General features: G+C 40.3%; 1 protein-coding gene across 2 annotated transcripts in view; it reads right to left on the minus strand.

Annotated features, from left to right (window-relative positions):
- The window catches only part of homer2 (homer scaffold protein 2), a 35,468-nt gene that overhangs the window by 10,058 nt on the left and 6,000 nt on the right, over positions 1-19,410 (minus strand). For both annotated transcript variants that reach the window (XM_034679690.1, XM_034679689.1), the window contains exons 2-5: positions 10,962-11,118; positions 2,850-2,981; positions 2,444-2,536; positions 1,525-1,664 (exon numbers count right to left, since the gene is read on the minus strand). In XM_034679690.1, the coding sequence (XP_034535581.1) occupies positions 1,525-1,664; positions 2,444-2,536; positions 2,850-2,981; positions 10,962-11,118 (522 nt within the window). The remainder of the gene's footprint in view (positions 1-1,524; positions 1,665-2,443; positions 2,537-2,849; positions 2,982-10,961; positions 11,119-19,410) is intronic.

Below are 19,410 nucleotides of genomic sequence, written 5' to 3' on the forward strand. Positions count from 1 at the left end.
AAAGTAACAGTTTAATTAAAGGGAAAAGCTTCCTCCAATCATTTAGATATCAATTGCGGCAGGTGAATTAAAACAATTTGCATGACACAATTAGTGAACAGTATTTGTTTATCTTTTGATTTTACAGCAACTTGAGAACAATAACAACAAACATACTACAGCTTATGGAAGGTAAAGATCAATCAGCAACATTTCAGTGTTCTAGAGTCCTCATTATGACAAAGATCACACTCTCTCTTTCTAGAGAACCATGATGATGAAATAAATCAGATTTTAAATGTGTTTGAAAAAAATCAATTAAAAAAGAGGTGCTTAATTAAGATTTTGGGACAATGCAAAGAATAATCAATTGTCAATCAATTGATACTTAATTGGTGAAACTTCAGTCTGTGTATTTGTTGAATTGGATGCTGTTAAAGATCAAATTTAGGATGCAAGGTCCTGATCCTGTGCAGGAACCTTCGTAGAAAGGTGTGACTGGGTACCATTTCATTTCATTTCATTAGTTAGATACATTAGTAGTAATACTTATAATGCAGATGTTCATTTAATTATTATTTTCTTCTGTGTGTGAATTCTAAAGCATTGAAAGTGTGGTAATTGCTACTTTTTTATTTCTATCTCAGGGCTTTTTATTCCATCTGTATCAAATATACCAGCGCAGCTTTTGTTACTGCCATGTTCTAATTCTGGTTAAATTAACTTGCTGCAGTTTTTTTGTTGACTCTGATGCTCTGGGGACATTTCGATCCCATCTGGACCCACATCTGGTGCTCCTAGCAATTACCCATTTTTACAAACAGCATCTGGATTTTAGAGAGCAGATAACCAGAGGTGGAGTAGAGCAGCGTCACTGTATTAGATTAGATCAGATGATTTCTGAGCTCTCCGGGGACATGATATCATCCCAGCAGCAATAAAATGAAGTAGGAGAACACTGGAGCTGTTTGGTGCAGAGACAATTAGAGAAAAGGAACTATGTGAAAGCAATCAGGAGCTGTGGTGTATAAATGATCTGATGCATTTTGAGGAGAGCTTTTTGTATTGATGTGAAATACGCAACAATCAGGAGAACCACACTCAGGATGAATCAGTGAAATGAATGATTCTCAGTTGTACTGTCATGTTGTCTTTTTGCTTTAGTGAAGTCTACATTGTGGTGACTCGTGCCAACACTCAAACTTTGACCAAAGAAACACCTGAACTGTTGGATTAATGGCTGCAGGATAACAAGGTGTTAAGACTTTACATTATTATGTGCACTATATTTACTTCTGAACAAGCACTATGTCCACACCATGTGTTTATAATAGCAGTGCAGCATTATCATATGATCCTTTAATCAGTGTCCACTCTGCTTATTTTACATTCAAATGAACTGATTTCATCACCTGCATATTTTCTGTTGATCCTCAAGGGGTCACACACCACCATGAGCTGCAGACTAATTTGTGTGAACTTTGATTGCAGATATACGTCACATTCAGGAGGTTGGTCTGATGTAACCACAACACGAAATCTTACCTCAGCTCCACTGCACTCTTGAGTCGGTCGTTCTCGGTCTTCAGCACAGTAGCCTCCGGACCGACATGAAAGATTTTCTCATCATCTGTCCCATTAATGCTGGACGCCTGGTTGGTCGAGGGTGTCTCACGTCCAGACTCCTGGCAGGGGAAGAGAGAGAGAGACTTGTTATGGTTGGGGGCAAGTTTTTATTCTGCTAAAGATTTGCTGCAGCTCTTTTAGAGGTCTGAGGGGTAAAAATCCCCAAAAGAGTCTCATATATTCTGCTCTGACGGTGAGGTAAAGGCCCTGAGCTTCTTTGGGTACAGGACTGTAAACAGCCCGGATACGTCAGCTATGACAGCAGAGGGGTGAGGGAAAACTGTTGCCAGTATTTATCATGTCATATGCCCGAGCAGCTCTGTGTCTCTCAGAGTGAGTCTGATTCCTGCCATCTGGAGTCAGAGAAGCAGAGAGAAGAGCTGGCAGCCGCTGACTGCTGGATTTACCTCCAAACAATGTTGTTTACTTCCTGACAGAATAACCACCTTGAGATCATTTGAGTCGAGCTCAGAGACTTTTATTGTTTTACTGCTCTCTCAGACTTCCTTATCTCAGCGGTTTCCTAGGTGCAAGCCTGGTAGTGAGAAGCCTTGGGTGACCTTTAACGTCTCATTCATTGTGACTAACAGAATTGCCTGAAGGACGTTTTCTTCTCATTAAATATCCAAACAGGTGTTTGTTCATATAAAGATTTCAACATGTATTTCAATACTACATTTTGAAAAAAATCCAAGAAACCTGATCCTTTGCTGTTTGAGTTACAGTGAAATGTGTCAAGTTCTTTGCTTGTCTCTGTCGAAGCAGCCAGTGAATGTAAAGGAACAGCAAAACTTGTGAATTGATTTATAGTTCCAGACAGCAGAGAGATATAATTTACCTCAGAGTGATTGCTCAATGTCTCCGCCTTCTCTTGAGATTTGTCCCTCGCCAGCTTAGCTGATTCTTTTACCTCCTGGAACTTATCAGCAAACTGTAAATATGAGCCAGAGAAGAAAGAGCTTAGTGGAAACATGACATTACATTTCAAATATTGTGTGGCTTTTTCTCTATGATTCATTGGACACTAAGGAACCAGAAAACTGGTAATAGTGAGGAATTAGGAATCAGATTGTTCCTTCAAACCGAACCCATTACAATGATTTCCCATCTGATGTCTAACTTGTACCACATTCTGCAGAGTCACTCTCAGCTTCAAAGACTAACACAGCAGGCACTCTTGTCTTTTCTTAGGTGTAAGGTTGTTTTGTGGTTTAATGAGATTTTGCAGAAGTGTTTCCTCTCACCTTGGCCAGTTGCTGCTCTGAAGAGAAGCCCAGTCCAAACACAGTGTTGGCCCTGCTGTCAGCCCACTGGCCAAACTTCTGAGACGTCTTGGTGAATGTCATGTTGGGTGTGATGGTGCTGTTGATGATCACCTGTTGGGACAAGATGCTTTATCATTATTTTCACACCCTGCAGAGAATCACAGCAAGAAACAACACAGATGCTTGGACTTCCATCATATTTCTGAGTGCCAGCAGATGAGCAGTCTTCCTCTCTGGAAATGCTTACAGCTGGATTTTGAAATGTGTGTTGGCTCTTTATCCCAGACATATAAGAAAATAAGCTTTTAGCAGCTGATGAATAGCCCCATTGAATTAGCAAAGAACAATTGTCTACTGTAAATCCATTCATTCCAGAGTAAATCTGCAATACCCTACTTATGTCTTTCACCCTGCCCACACTGAAAAGTATGATTACAACAAGCATAGTCATTACTTTTCTTATGAGAGGTCAAATCCATATAAATATTTGAGAGCCTATTACAACACAAAGCAATCTTTCATAAGTACTCAACAGTATTTTCCTCCAGTTTCCTAGATGGGGTCTGAATTAAAGCTTAGGCTAACATAATTCTTTATTCAACTCTTTCACACATGATGAGGGTGTGTCCTTCTTTTTAAACTATCCACACTGTTGTTTATGTTTTACAGGCTATAAACCTGTAACACTATACTTTACTTATCACTCACTTTCACATAGACAAGTGGTCCACGGAAAACCTCAGAGGGTGGGTTTGAGTTCAGTGGTGTTGTCAAAATATAATATTTTGCAACATTTGTTCTGTTCCACATTTGCAAATAAAGATGTGTAAAGAAAATATGAGCATACATAGCAGGAGAGACTATGCAATGCTGAGTGCTGACCAACTAACCTCTAAGTAGTCAAATTACAGTCTCCATCTTTGCTACACAACACTTTCACCTGTTGCAGCTCTGCAGTAAATCAGAGGCCAGAAAACATCTGCTGCAGTCAAAAATAACCAGCGCAGGGGCAGTGACCTCTAAAAACACATTTCAGCCTGACTGGACTGCTCTGATCTGTGTGTGTGTATTTACTCACTTAAGATATGTCTCATGAAATCAGTCATCTGGATGTGTGTGTTAACACCAACATCTTAGATTCTTGACTGTGCATGCACACTAACAAATGCTCACTACCAAGATGAAAGAGAACTTAGAAACTGCAAATTACACGTACAATTAAGAGACAATAGAAGACAGTTTAATCACAGTGCAGCAAATGTCACAGAGCAACATAGCTCTGAATACAGGATCCAAGAACTCACATTGCTGACAGACTTATGTCCTATTCACCCCACCGTCTCTCTCTCCATCACTTCAGAGGCTGAGATGTTAAAACACGTTGAACTGCATCATTATTGGGTAATGTGACCCAAAAAGCCAGGACTGAACTAACAGAATGAGCACATTAGCCTGAGATCAATACCTCCTTTACACATTTGTGTCTCCATTAGAATAATGCTGATGGCCTCTAAAAAGAGTTATGCTGTGCTAAAACAAAGACCTTCATATGTGTCATGCACTTAAAAGATTACAAGCTCTGATTAAAGTAGCATTTCTGCATTAAAGGTTTATGAGGTGAGTGGCAAATTACTGGGGTGACAGTGATCTGATTCCAGAGGCTTCCTCAAACAAATATCACCACTTTTCTCCAGCAGACTAAACAGAGAAAAGCCTGAAAATACACTCAAGTCACAGTGTGAATATACAACAGAGGCTATAGTTGAGCCTTCAAGAGAAGTGTTAAAGCTGCTGTTGATAGTGGTGATGTAAACATCAGTTCCGAGGGAGATTTCGAATGTCAACACTACCCCTCCTCCTCTTGGCTCCCGTAACCCCACCCACAAAAGATCGTTGTGCGCGTTCTATGGGGAAGTAGTGGCTTCCCAGCTTATCAGGGCAACGTGGGGCCGCCACTCAACCATTCAGAACGGAGGATTGGAGAGTAGCTCTGATTGGTCCGTCATAACGGGAACAAGGGAAATAATAACATTGCTTGATACAAAGGTATTGGAAAACATAGATTTGGTGATATTCTCAAATTACTTCACTTACCTACGAGTACTGATGGGTATTATGACCTTTTCTCCAAACCCAGCAGAAAAAAAGGAATGTTTTTGACACCAGTCCTACCAACAGCAGCTTTAAGATAAGATTAAAATGTAATGACCATCACGAAACAGGGCTGTTGAGTGAATCAAATGTGTAAAAAAAACGATATGAAAAAAGAAATTGTTTCCTATCAAAAAATAACGGCAGAGTGAGTTAGCATGTTATTAATTCACTAATTAAAGTCCAAGTTCCTTCAAAATATCTTGACAGAGAGCTCACTCTACATCATGTCTAGATCTTCTGCCCGAAATGTTAATTCTTCAAAGCGACTACTGACTGAATAGAGTTCGTTAATCTTTTTCTTGGGGGGGTTGATATGCCTGAAATGTTGGATTTTATGACAGAAAATAACGACTTGTTGCTTACTCTTGGTAGCATAATACTAAACAGGGCCTGTAAATATGACTGAGTGTCACTGCTGGAGTTTAACTGGTAAAATAGGACAAGATTAGCACACAAGTTGGCAGTTTCAGAGAGTAATTGGACCCTCCACTTCTGTCTGTGCAAGTAACAAGATAATGAAACCTTACACTCCAGCCTACAGCAGTGTTTTGCTCTGAACAACCAACGCTCACTCTGAAGTCAAAGACTAGGAATAGATGAGAATTCAAAAGAGTGTCTACCTTTTATGACATCCTGCCAAATTATTTTAACATTGAATCAATAAAAAATGTTATTGTCTTTTGCTAAATGGTTACCTATATTAGAAAAGAAAATACTGTGAAACTGAATTCCAGCTCATTTCCAGGCCTCATTTCCCTGTTCATTTGAAAAGATTGTTGCTCATTTATTGTGGCTAGAACATGATGTGATTACCTGAGCTTTTAGACAAAACTCAAATTATCTGAGTGCCTTCACGGTTGTGGGCTATAGCTGTGACTGTATACTGGCATGTATGAGTGTGCATCTCAGTGGGCGAGCAGGTGAGAGTGGGGGTGCTGACAGAGGGAGGGAGAGTGGAGTGACGCTGGCAGCTGTGACAGGGCTGTGTATCAAGTGGCAAAGGCGGCGCAGATGGAAGTCAGTTGGCCAATAAGCTTGAGGGTCAGTTTGAATCTCTTAGATGGCCGGGAGGTTAGAGGAGACATCCTTCTTGGCTGATTATGTGTCTGCAGCACACAGAATCTGCAGAGTCAGTAAGTAAGATAAGAGATGTAACATGAGAGAGGAGTATGGGAGTGAAAGAGCTGTGATAACTTGTCAAGCCCCAAATGCCAGAAAACTTTGTCATAGTTGGAGAAAAGGAAAGCAGCTACCAAGGGCTTCAAACTGGGACAGTACAGACATGTCCCTGAATAAAGTCCAGCTACTATTGAACTCTGTAGAACAACATTTTGTTAAAGTTTTTGAGTCTAATTATAAAACCCAGACCAGCCGTCTCTTGTGTGTCAGTCTGTCTTAAAAGAGACTCCAGTCTAGCGTAGTTTGTACACAGCACTGATAAAACTGAGCTACAACTGCTTCCATGACTAAATTTAGCTTCACATCCCAACTTCTTTACTGATCAGTGAACTCTCTTTAGGTCTCCTATAGTTAAGTGTTTGAAATGATACACAGACACCTCGGTTGGTTAGCTCTGGCACAAAAAGCATCACTTTGCAGGGAGCGCTGTGATTGCAAATTGATTGGTAAAAGTTAAGAAACCAGCCTCTTTAATGACACCAGCACCAGCCAATGATGCAGAGAGGCAGAAGTAGTAAAACTTTGAGAGAGATTTCAAACTACAGCCAGAGATTCCTGCAATCAAAAACTGCTCAACCCTAAAATACTTTTCAAGGCCCCCGAGATTGTCTTAAGATGAGGAATATGCCCATGGTGGATTATAATAAAAAACTTGAAACTGTATTTCAGAAAATATGAAAATATGGGGCGTTGGTTTGGCCAAGTGGCTGTGTTGTGTGCCCCATGTACAGAAGCCCTCAAGTGGGTGGCCAGGGTTCAAACCTGCAGCTCCTTTCCCAAATGCCCCCCCCCCCCCCTCTCTCTCTCTCTATCTCCCAGTTTCACTCTATCCACTCTCCTGTCCTCCTTATCACTGTATATTGATCTTCTCAACATTAACTTACTTAACTGTTGAGAAGATAGAACTGGATTTCACATAATTGTAGCAAAGAGCTCAGTTTTTGAAGGATGTGCTGTACATTAAAAGAAGATGGTAACAAACTGGCAGTGAGGATAGTTATGATAATGAACAGGTGAAAGAAGCAGCGGAAGCTGAGCACCGCCAAATAAAGATTGCAGGTTAGTCGCTGTGTTCTCTCATAAAATGTAAAAAAAGGTGTGATTACTCATCGGGCAGAGGTGTGATGTGGATGAAGAAATGTGGGAAAATGTGTGTACATTTGCCAACTGCTTTAATGACCTGATGTATTTGATCCCACCATATATTAAGAGGAGAAACTCATTCCCCACTGACGATGACGCAGGTGTAATTTTCCAAGGACAGGTGGTTATGAACTTAGTTGAAGTCGGGGTGAGTCACCACGTCAGAAATTTACAGTCAAGAATGTTTCCAGTATTTCTGTATTAAATCAATGAAGCTCTATAAACTTTATACTTATACAGAGCTGGGCCTATATCTTCAACAAACTGGTGAAAGATTAAACTGGTGGGGGAGAATATTAGATTCAGAAGTGCAGCACATCCACTGTTTGTTCATCCTTACTGGAAATAACACTCGTTTTGGTGGTACGGGGACTTTATGACACAGATCGAGAAACTACAGTGCACAACTTTATAGGGAGCAAGGTGGTGATAACACAGGGCATTCAGGGTTTTGACAGTCACTTATACAGTGAAGAGGTAAAGACATTTCACACACCTGCCAGCCAAAAACACATGTAACAAGCTCACAAAGAGAACCTTGAATTCATACTCTTGGCAGACATGTCTTGTAGCTAACCAGCCTCCAGCAAGTGGGCCAAAATGTTAACTTTGGAGGCTGGCTGTGAAACAGGCGGCAAAACAAAGAAATAATAGCTTTATAAAGAAATAATTGGATTTATAGGAGAATGAGAGTGGAATAAAAAAAAAGAAAAGATTCAAATGAAGGGATTTTTTTTATTCAATTAGAAATGTAACACACTTGAAATAATTCATCAATAACAGAGAAAGCTCTTCATTGTGTTGTCATAGTGCCTGCCACATTGCTGTACAAGACACAAAAGTGCTAAGCTGCTCCATTACTTGGCATATCATCACCATTGAGTTGCACAGCCATCACGGATGAATAGAAGCTGACGGTCTGTCATAGTCAGTGTGTAGAGCTGCAAAGACTATTGTTCTAGACAGACCTGTCTTCCTCACAGCGAGTGCACAAACTAGGAACTATATCTAACATGTATTTGATATGACTCAACATTTTCTTGCTAACGGTTGCTTTGCTCATACCGATATCCCTTTGACTTAAATTCACTGGAAAAATCAGCCAGAGACATCTCAATTCAAACTGAGATAACATTTCATTTTAAAAATGTTAATCCTGAAAACTCACACAGTGCTGCTGGCTGCAGACACTTTATGACACACTGCTTTGTTACTCAAGGTTACCTAAGGGGGGGGGGGGCGCAGGAGGACAGGGAGGATGACAGGAGTGAAAGAGCAGAGAGAGGACTCTAGGCCTCGTGAACACAGGGGCATACAAAAATATAGACGCACCCAGCCGGAGAGAGAGAGAGAGAGAGAGAGAGAGAGAGAGAGAGAGAGAGAGAGAGAGAGAGAGAGAGAGAGAGAGAGAGAGAGAGAGAGAGAGATTGAGAGAGAGAGATTGAGAGAGAGAGAGAGAGAGAGAGAGCTATTTTGATGCTAACAGAGCTTGACTCAACAAAGCCTGGCAGGAATAAAGAAACTGTGCATTTTAAATGATGTTAAAGATGTTTTGTTCTTCTAAAATGACTGAAATACTTTAAATTGAATAGAAAATTATGTTCCTCATCTAGAAATCATGTCATGTTTTTTTCCCTTTGACTGCCATAGTTATATAATCAACCTTTCAGATAGATAGATCGCTTCCACACACAACTAACATCTCAAAATGTGGTCTGATTCATCGGCTGCTGTAACAGAGATCTTGTTCTAAGCAATTGTAGTAAAAAGGGTGCCGTGTCACATTGATATATGAATTGAGTTCCTGTGAGAGCCACCATTCAGCGTTAGGGCTGGTTATCCTGTCGCTGAACCCAGCAGGAACTTCACCTAAACAGCGCAGTGCATGTTAAAAGAACCGCTCCCCAAGGACATAGAAAGCTCCAAACAACTGTCACCCCGCTCAGTGTCTGGAGTGGCTCTGCAGGTAATATGTCCAATTTAAGATTGTGCAGAAAGTGATTGCCCGGCAGTGTCAGCAGAGGGATGTCACTGTCATAACCCTCCTCCAGTGTTAACACAGAGAGAAGACACTGATCACCATGGAAACACGGTACTCTTTGAGTGAGCGGAGGAAGGTGGTGTGAATATGAGACACAGGCACACTCATATGGTGTTGTCACATGTATGATCAAATCTCAGCCTCATACTTTCATGATGACAAATCAAAATCTCTGAAAAATAAAAGAATGAAAGGCTTTTTGAAAATGGTCCCATTCAGATTTACCAAACACATCCTTTCTCTTCAAAGCACACGGGTGTAACAGAGTTAAAAAGAAAAGCATCCCATCCTGTCAAAAATCACAGCAGAAGAATTTGACAGTTTGAGAAAGAAAAGCTGATCCAGTGTGACAAGGATTTAAAATCCCCTCAGTCTTTGAAGTATGACAACTGCCTGCTCCTCTCTGATTACAGCAAATTACAGATAATTAAGTTTAATTGCAACTCAACAAGCTTGCAGCTCTTGGCTGCTATTGTTAATTTGTTATAAGAGGGGTTCACTGGTGTCCAGACTTTTATTCACACCTAAATGTTACCGTGCTGCCCCTTGCTGAACTCTTACTGTGTAGTTATATACCCATTCCATTGTTTACTTTCTTAATGGAGGCTATAAGACACATGAAGGTGATGGCCTCTGAGAATTAATGTTATTGTGCAAATTCATCCTGACATTCATCATGTGATGTTATACGAGTAGTGTCTCCATTATTAGACCTTTCTTGAGACCCTGAGCTCCATTGTCTCATAGGCTCCTCTGAGTCGCTGCTTTCCAACCTCAACTCAGTCTCAGCAGATGTCTGTCTAACATGAGTCTGGTCCTGCTCAAGGTTTCTGCCTGTTAAAGGAAGTTTGTCCTTGCCGCTGTAACTAGCTAAATACTGCGTGGTGCTCTGCTCATACTGGATTAAGATGAGATAGACAGAGTCCTGTCTGTAAGATGGGACTGGATCATATCCTGTCTTGATGTTGGGTCTTTGTTAATAATAGAACATAGAGTACGGTCTAGACCTGCTCTGTTTGTAAAAGCGTCCTGAGATACCATATGTTGTGATTTGGCGCTATACAAATAAAGATTGATTGATTGATTAATTGATTGTTCAATAGCATGATTTATCAAGATAAAATGCTATGGACTATTTCTATGTGCTTTCTGGCCTTTTAGTGACAAAAAAATACTTGAAAAACAGAAACAAAGTCATCAACGAGAACACTATCTTGGATTATCTAATCTCAGAAAGTTTTTTAAACCCTTAGATTGTGTTTTTTCGTAGATACAGAGTTAAAGTTTGCTCCTGTGTGGAGCAGGAGATGGTGGAAAACACTCTATTGCCTGGAACAACAGTTGGATTATTTTGTGTAAACACTGAACATATTTTTCATACCTGTATGCTATTTCAATCTAATTTTTTTCCAACAATATATTAATGAGGCATGTTTGAAGGGAGAAGTGAGCATACATTACTTAATGAAACAGCAGCTTTGAGGGGTCTTCCTCAGAGCCAGCAGTTAAATGGTTCTCATTATCTTGTTTCATAGTCACACACACAGACGCACTGTGTTCATGCACACCCATACCTTGGATCCATCCACGCTGATGATGCGGTAGCTGTTTCGTGTGCTGTCGTAAAAATAAGAGACAGTGACGGCCTGCTTGCTGGCAGGAACCCAGTTCTTCTTGGTGGATGGGTCAATTTGGAAGACATGGGCCCGGGTGGTGTAGATCGGCTGCTCCCTGGAGAGGGGAGGACACAGGAGAGAGACAACATGAGAAAAAGAACACTACAGGTACTATGGAAAGGATGGATCGAGACAATATTCACTTGGTTAAAATCCACAAGTCACACCATTTAACAAAGTTGGAGTGAGTTCGTAGTATTTCTCCACCACATTAGATCTGCAGAGACACTCAGCTGTGCCTCGAGGGGTGCAGAGTCCTGGGAGTCCCAGCACAGGCAGGTAGGTGATAATGTAACACACACGCTCAATCCTTATAGCAACCCAAAGCCATTTGCACACCACTTACCCCCCTCTTGTAGACAACAGTCATGTGGCCCGCTGTTTGTGAGAGACTGTGCACTTGTTTTTGCACTCATGTTTACAGTCTAATAGGAGATTCCACTGTGGATTTGAGACCATTTCCTGCCCGTGGTGTCAGGAAATAAGGGAAGACTTAAAGAATGCCCCCGCCCCGCATTCTTGTGTACTTTTAAGGAACCCATTTCAGTAGGGACTGTTTTTTAAAAGAGCAATCTGAAACTAATCATTTTGACTTATTAAAATATTGAGTAAATGATGGTATGTTCCACTGTCTACCAAAATGAAACTGCCAATGTTCACATGATTATTTATATACCAATGTACAGTATATGCATGTTAGCTATGAACAAATCAAATGAGAGAGAGTGCTGTTTACTGCTTCACTGACCTTACCCACACTCTCTCCTCCTCCTTAACAAATCAAGAATTACCCAAATAATAACTACCATAAGGTGTTGTAACACGACTGTTTGTGGTCCGATTACACAGAATAAATGTATTCCACTATTTGGGGCTGAGCTCGTAAACCTACCTCCTAACCCGGCCTTAAATGATTTTCTAATCCCAGATTTCACAACAATAGACTTTTGTTTTACTTTTTATGTTTGCCAATAAACTATTTTGATGGAGTGGTCCTTTTTAACGCTAAAAGAATCCAAACTTTAGTATATAAGCTTTTACATTTTGTTTTTGCACTAAGGGAGGAGACTAAGTAAATTAGAAGTGCAACAAAACCATTACAATGACAGCCAGAGGTAAAAGTTATCCAAAAGACCAGCACAGTAATGGCTAATATGTACAATGAGGTTAAAAAGTAATTTCAGTAAGGGATCATGTATGGTGAGCAGGTGGTTATGGGAAATAGAATCCTGACAGGGTGAGAGAATCATCGCTTTCTGTTTCTGATTTTAATTTAAATAATGTGATTAACAACCAATCATGTTTTTATTTTAATAACATCAACCATAAATGTAACAGGAAATATGCTATTATGACCTTCCCCCATCATGGGAATAAATAGTAAAAGAAGAAGCTCTTTCTCTGCATGAGATACATTCTCTCTCTCTCTCTCTCTCTCTCTCTCTCTCTCTCTCTCAGGGGCATCAGACTTTATGCACACACAGAAAACAACAGCCATGACCCTGAGGTTTAGATATTTAAAAGCTGTAGAGAAACAGTATCTCGTTTTTCCTGTATGTCTCGTATATACAGTGAAAATTGACAATAAAAACCTTTGAATCTTGAATCTTAAGAGTTGAAACTGTTGTGAAATATGCTAAGAGATTCCTCTGCTCTTTTGTGTTGTCATAATTGCTTTTGTTAAGATTTGTTTATTGTTCTTCCTGTGTTAATCATGGTCTTTTCCCTGTGTTTCATGTCTTGTGTTTTTTATTACTTGTGTATGTATTTTCTCTCGTGTTTCTTAGTTCGGTCTCCTCTGTTTCCTGTTTTATTTTGTAGTTCTTGCCCCCTGTGTATCTGGTTCAGTTTACTTCCTGCCCTTGCGTTTCCTATCAGTTTAATTGCACCCTCATTAGTTCCACCTGTGTCTGGTTGTATCACCTGTGACTGATTATCCCTGTTGGTGTTTAGTCTCTGTTTCCTCCCTTCTGTGTCAGTTTATTGTGTAGTCTACCATGACTGTAATTTATTACTTGAGTGTAACCTTGTTTTCCTGAGTTCCAAGTGCTCTCATGTTTCTCGTGTTTCCTGAGGATTTGATTGAAGTACATTTTGTTTTGTTTTGTCTCAGTTTAGTTTTTTTTTTAGTCTGCATTTTGATCCTCTTTTTGTTTTCTGCGCACTGACAGTTATCTCTTTAAAACGAGCAGTGAGCTACAAGTTATGCTGGATTAGTGTATTGTACATTATGTTGGTGATCTTAATTTCATGGCTATGAGAATGGGAAAATGGGAAAGCTAGATCATTTGTTACAAAGGATACATCTATAAACAATATATAAAACAGATAATGAAATATTTTGCTTTTTTATATTTTTTTCACTTTACCTGATCAAACATCAAGAGCCATGTCGTCCAATCTAAGTACATTTCTAGCATTTTATTTGAGTGCAGCTTGTGGTAAAATTAACTACCACCTCTAGGCAGTACACTCATGCTTCATTTTAAGCTACACACGTACTTATCACAGCGAGAACACCACAGCTGATTGAGAAAAAATAGTTGCACTTTGTTTTAATGGAGGTGCTCCATAGGGAATGGTTCCAGCTGGTTTAAATTATCCACTACAAGTTCTCATTTCCAAAGGAGATTGAGGGAGGTGGAGAAGCTCTTCTGCAAAGTTGCAAGAGTGAGGAATAATTAAGTGGAGTGGCTGCATGAGAAGGGTCAGAGGTCGCTTTGAGAACCAATAATGGCTGAAGATGATTATCAGGGGGATGGTTGGAAAGTAGCTTGTCGGAAAGGATAAAGTGACGTGAATGTGGCTTTCAGAAGGGGGAGGTTATTGAGAGCACTTTTCTTATTTAATTCTTACATAAAACCTTTACATGTCAGTCATACTGGCTTGTCACATTTCACATGTTACATTGTCATATCTTTCTTAGGAAAACACGTTTTAAAAAGGTTCTCTGTATTCTCTAGACTAGGGGTGTCAAAACATATGGCCCCCATGCCAAAACCGGCCCGCCAGAGGTTCCAATCTGGCTCATGGGCTGATTCGCAAAGTGAAAAATCTGTAACTGCTATTTCAAATTTGTCCTCACAAATATACAATCAAACGGCTGACGCAGTGCACCTGAAAGGCGCTCTGGAGTTTGCATAATCTGGTTGAATTTCATAGACTTTTTAGAGCACTTCAAGATCCAATAAACACTAAAGTTTACGTATATGTAGAAGTGGTGGATCCACTGCTTTCGAAAGGAACCTTATATCGTGCATGTGCTTACATGTGGGTGCGTAATAGGTGAGCTCCTTACTAACACTAGCACTACTGTGTCAGGTGAATGTGAAACGTGTGTTTGGTGTGTTCGCCGCAGGTTTCAGTCCTTAAAGAATATCATATTCGGCCAACTATGAGACTCATCATGGCGAAAAATACAACAGCTGTTTATGTAAAAAGATAGTTCATTAAATGTGAACATTTTTAGAATGTACTTGTACTTTTTTGCGCTAAAACAAGGGGGAAAATTTTGAGTTTTCATTATTTATAGGTTATTATGTTATTATTTTACTTGTCTGGCCCACTTCAGATCAACTCGGGCTGTATGTGGCCCCTGAACTGAGAGGAGTTTGACACCCCTGCTCTAGACCCAACAATATGCCTGAGTGCCTTGTTGCAGTTTTCTTGGAAACACGTTGCATGTTTGGTACCAAGATATTCCTTTTTTTCCCCAAACATGTTGAGAACATTTCCTTCCTAATGAAACATTCAAATGTTTTTAATATTCCAATATTATGTCAAAATCTGTACTGACCTTCCAGTAACCTCTGGCTCTCGTGTCATTGTTGGTACTTTACAATGACGGACAGAATGGCACAAAGGTGCAGTAGATGATAATGCAGCTTCCATCAGTTTCTGGGTTCCCTCTGAGTCAGCACAGTAAAGATGCTTTAACAATTACCAGTGCACAGTTTGTCAGTTGTCTCTGTGAGGTAATCCAGGTAAGTCTGTTTGGTATTCAGGATCTTTAAGGTTTATTTTATTTTTCTGTATTCTACATTTCCTCCTGGTTAGATTGCAGTAGGCTCCAGCTAAGGGCTCCAGATGAAGGAACACTCAAGAATTTAACACGATAACAGACGACCAGACTCAAATGCACATAGTCTTCCCATTTAAGTCACGCTTCAGGGAGGGATGCTTTCTGACAAACTTTCTAAACCATCGTTTTTTTCTCTATAAGTTTGTGCACTCCTGATATTTTACACCTTCTCCCTCCACTTCTTCCTTGAAAGGTTTCAATAAAATGTGTGAAGTGTTCACAAGGGTGCCAAGTTAGACAACATGACACAGACACACTTTGCTCAGCATAGCAAAAAGTATTCATGCTCAACAGAATTTAGAAATGTTGCTTTTTGGAGCACCAAAAACATTTTTGGAAAGAAAATTGCCAAAATCCAAATCAAATGAGTCTGTTTTTAATAAGTCCTAACATTTTACCCAGCTAATGACTGTAGAAGCTAGCCAAAACATGAATATGAAGCTTGTTCATATTGCGAGGGAGATTTCTTTGGCAGGGCACAGTGCAGTTGTTGTTGTTTAAGGGCTTTAAAGCTGATAGCAACAGCCAGTTGTCAAGAGAACATATAGATTTCTATGAGATCCAGATGAAAAAAATTCAAAATAGACAGACAGAAAGGCCAGCAGGCAGCGAAAAATTCATGAGCTAATAAAGCTTTTACTTCCACTGGGATTATGGTTCTCACAGAAATGAAAGCCTAATAAATTCACAACCCCCTTTAAGCCTAATCTCAGTCTTCATCTGCTTTGGGAACAACAAAACCCATTATACAGATCACTGTTGTCGCTTTACACACACACGCACACACACACACAGCTACACACACACGCTGACCTTTGCAGTGGCTGTGTCTGGAGCCAGCTCACACTGGCAGGGGAAGAGAAGCGAAAGGCCACAGCTGAACACATGGATGCACTCACACAAACTGTCGGTGGAATCCAGTGATCTGCTTTTCGCAGATAAAAAGCATTAGGCTGATTGATTTACTGGACAAAAAAAGAAGATGACAACATTTGGGACTTCATGAGTGTGCTGAAATCTTTGTCCCACTGACTGTTGGGTGCACTGTCCACTGTCCCCATCTGGTTATTTAAATAATATATAAGTGAGCATGCGTTCCTCTTTGTGTTTGTGTGTGTGTGTGTGTGTGTGTGTGTGTGTGTGTGTGTGTGTGTGTGTGTGTGTGTGTGTGTGTGTGTGTGTGTGTGTGTGTGTGTGTGTGTGTGTGTGTGTGTGTGTGTGTGTATTGGTTGTGGGGTAAGCAGGTCTGAGTAAGTCAGCACGGCCTATGCCTACATACACCTACACACCCACTTCAGGCTACTCCACACTCATGATGCAGCAAATGTGCAGGGAGGCAGAAAAATAAGAACTCAAAAACAAAGGAGAACTCTGTCTAACTGATGATACAGCTGTGCACATCACAAACAATACACTAATCAGATATCCTACAGCCATTATGCCACGTTAGCACAACCGATGATTACTTTGCAACATTCCTTATGAGAAATATGAAACTGCAATAAATTAAGTGATGCACGACTAAGCCAGCCTCCCTCATGTTCTCTTAAATGCATTGAAATGTTATCCCAGACAAGACTGAAGTTCGCTAAGAACGGGATAATCCTCCTGCTTGAAAAGCATTTCAAAAAGATGCAGGATGACACCGTACTGAGATGAAGCGTGAACCACAACAGCAGAGTGTGACTGGTGATTTTAATGCAAGCAGTTGTAGTCACGTTGCATTCAGGTTCTGCTTCACCTGTGGAATTCAGGTGTGTTTTTTCAGTAAGTAGGGGAACAGCCATGTCCAGATTCCTGAGCACTGGAATCCACTCCAGCTTCATTCCATGAACAAACTTCCTCATTAAATCAGTCACCCACTTCTTTGTCCAAGTGAACCAGACAGCTGTCAGTTGTTTAGATAACTTGTGATAAGTCATTCCTGATCTGAGGTCAAATATTGGATGGTTTCATGACAGTTTCAAACCCAGGCTTTGTAGCATGTTCAGCATAAATCAGCAGCGTGCACATAATGTTACCTAACCCGCAACTGAAACCACTCAGCCGTTGAGGCAGCATAGAGTTACACATATACAAATGAATATAAGGGTTGAATCAGGACGCTGCAGTGCCTGAAAATTCAGCAAAGTAAGCAAACAGATACTTATTTATGTAAACTTCATCACTTTGGTTCCTTTTACCTAGAAATGGATGATTTGCAACCTCACTGTTAGAGTCCAAAGCAAAAAGCGAGGCGTGCTTTTATCTCGATTTGCTTTACTTGTTAAAGGCGTCAGTCTTCCTCTAAATTTGATAAAATAGCACCAATACACAATGCTTGGGTTTTACAACATGTAGTGAGAGAAAATGGTCTGTGGACAAATAAACTAGTCAACTGTACATCCAGGTACGTCTGGCTGCACATTCACAGGCCTAGTAAAGTAAATGAGGCTTTAACACTATAATTGGATCTATTCATTAGTAAGACAACATCCCTCTAACAGTGGGACTTCATTGGGTCATTGACCTGTTAAGAAATAAACTTTCCCCCTTTGAACCCTCGAGAGGCGACACAATAATCCTGAACTGACATTATAATTGAGAAGTGCATCGTACTATTTTCACTGACCCAATGAAAATAACTCTCAGCACAGTCGATTGTCTTAGGGATAATTAGAACTTGCATCATGTAGCCTGTGGGCAGTGAACACAACTCTTCCACTTTAAGAGATGTTGTCCACTTCAAAATGCCCGGTTCTCTCAATAAGACAGGCACAAACGCAGGACATATAACCATCATATCAATAACTTGAAGCTCCCGTCCTTTCAAGAATGAGTTTTCCTCATGTGCTCTAAAACGTTTGACCTTATCATTACTGACTTTTATGACTCTAAAAGTTTGTTACAAGTGAAGTGCTTTTACTTTTAAATGACACTGTTCGAGCTACACTTTGAGAGCCAGTTACTCTCTTTGAGTGCAACAAAACAGGCAAAGAAACCTGAAACCTTAAAAGCATGCGAGAAGGGACAAGTATAAGAAGAGAGCGAGAGGCTGCATTAGATTACCAAGTAAGCCTAACCCTGGAGATTGTTCTCACCTTCTAAAAAAAACAATATAACCAGAGCAGAGAAGACTGTATGCAGCACCACCGCTTTCAACTAAGACCAGCGACAGGAAAACAACAAATGCTTAGCTTTCTGATAAATCTATCAGTTACATATTTTGGTGCAAACCAAGCGGCAACCTCCTGTCTTAAAATATGAAGCCTGTGTGGAAGTGCTAAAAACTGCAGTTCTTTGATCATCCGCTTGAGGCTAGCTGCAGAAACACCGGAAACCACATACACACCAATTACAAAAAGATGATGATTTACAGCAGAAATAAACATGTTTATAGCCTGGTACAAAAAACGGTTTAGGTCTGAGTAGCTCATTTCTCTCTCAGCACACACTGCAGGGGGGTGGATTTTTTGTAACCGTGTATTTTGGAAGATATTAAACTTACAAGTTTTGCCAAAATAAGGACATGGATGACTTGATTGATGAAAAGGCTAAAGGCCCGTCTCTTTACCTCACACTAGCTTGGACCAAGTTTGGTTTTGTTCAGCATTTCCAGTATGGCATCCAGTGACAATTGGCTTCAAAACAGCGCTCAGGAACAGCTGGGTGACGTCACGGATACTATATCCATTCTTTATACAGTGTATGGTGCAGACATACTCCTCATGGTTGTGACTTACACTCAGACTCTTAAGACTGAATCTCCCCATATTTGCTCTACAGCTAGCCATCTTGGCTATTTTTCTCACCAGTTGTCCTTGTGGGAGATGGCTATGGGCCTGGATCAAGAGTTTCTCAATGATTAAGGAAGACAGATGTGTGTCTAGCCCCCTTTCATAATTATTTTTTCCTTTTTTGTAGGAGAAACCGGGCATAACTTAATATCAGTCATAGCAGAGTCATTTTACACATTTAAAAGAGAGGGGGAATTTAGAATTATTATATGACTCAAAGAATATATAAAAAAGGATGTCCTTGAACATAGTAAGTGCTCCTACTTTTCAAAGGACTTCAGGTACAAAAGCTGCATTAGTCACTTGTCAAATATCTATGGTGCAGTAGGGAATAATGACACTTATCCTTTCTCACTCTCTGTAGAGGCGCCGACAACAATACACCAAGTTTCAATTGGCTTTCCTGCAGCACAAAAGAACATCTTCTCCCAAATCTGTCAGAGAGGCAAAATAAGAAATGCATATCTAGGTCGCAAGGTGCACAGATCCG

Source organism: Notolabrus celidotus, chromosome 3 (genome assembly GCF_009762535.1).
Source record: "Notolabrus celidotus isolate fNotCel1 chromosome 3, fNotCel1.pri, whole genome shotgun sequence".
Classification (NCBI taxonomy): domain Eukaryota; kingdom Metazoa; phylum Chordata; class Actinopteri; order Labriformes; family Labridae; genus Notolabrus; species Notolabrus celidotus.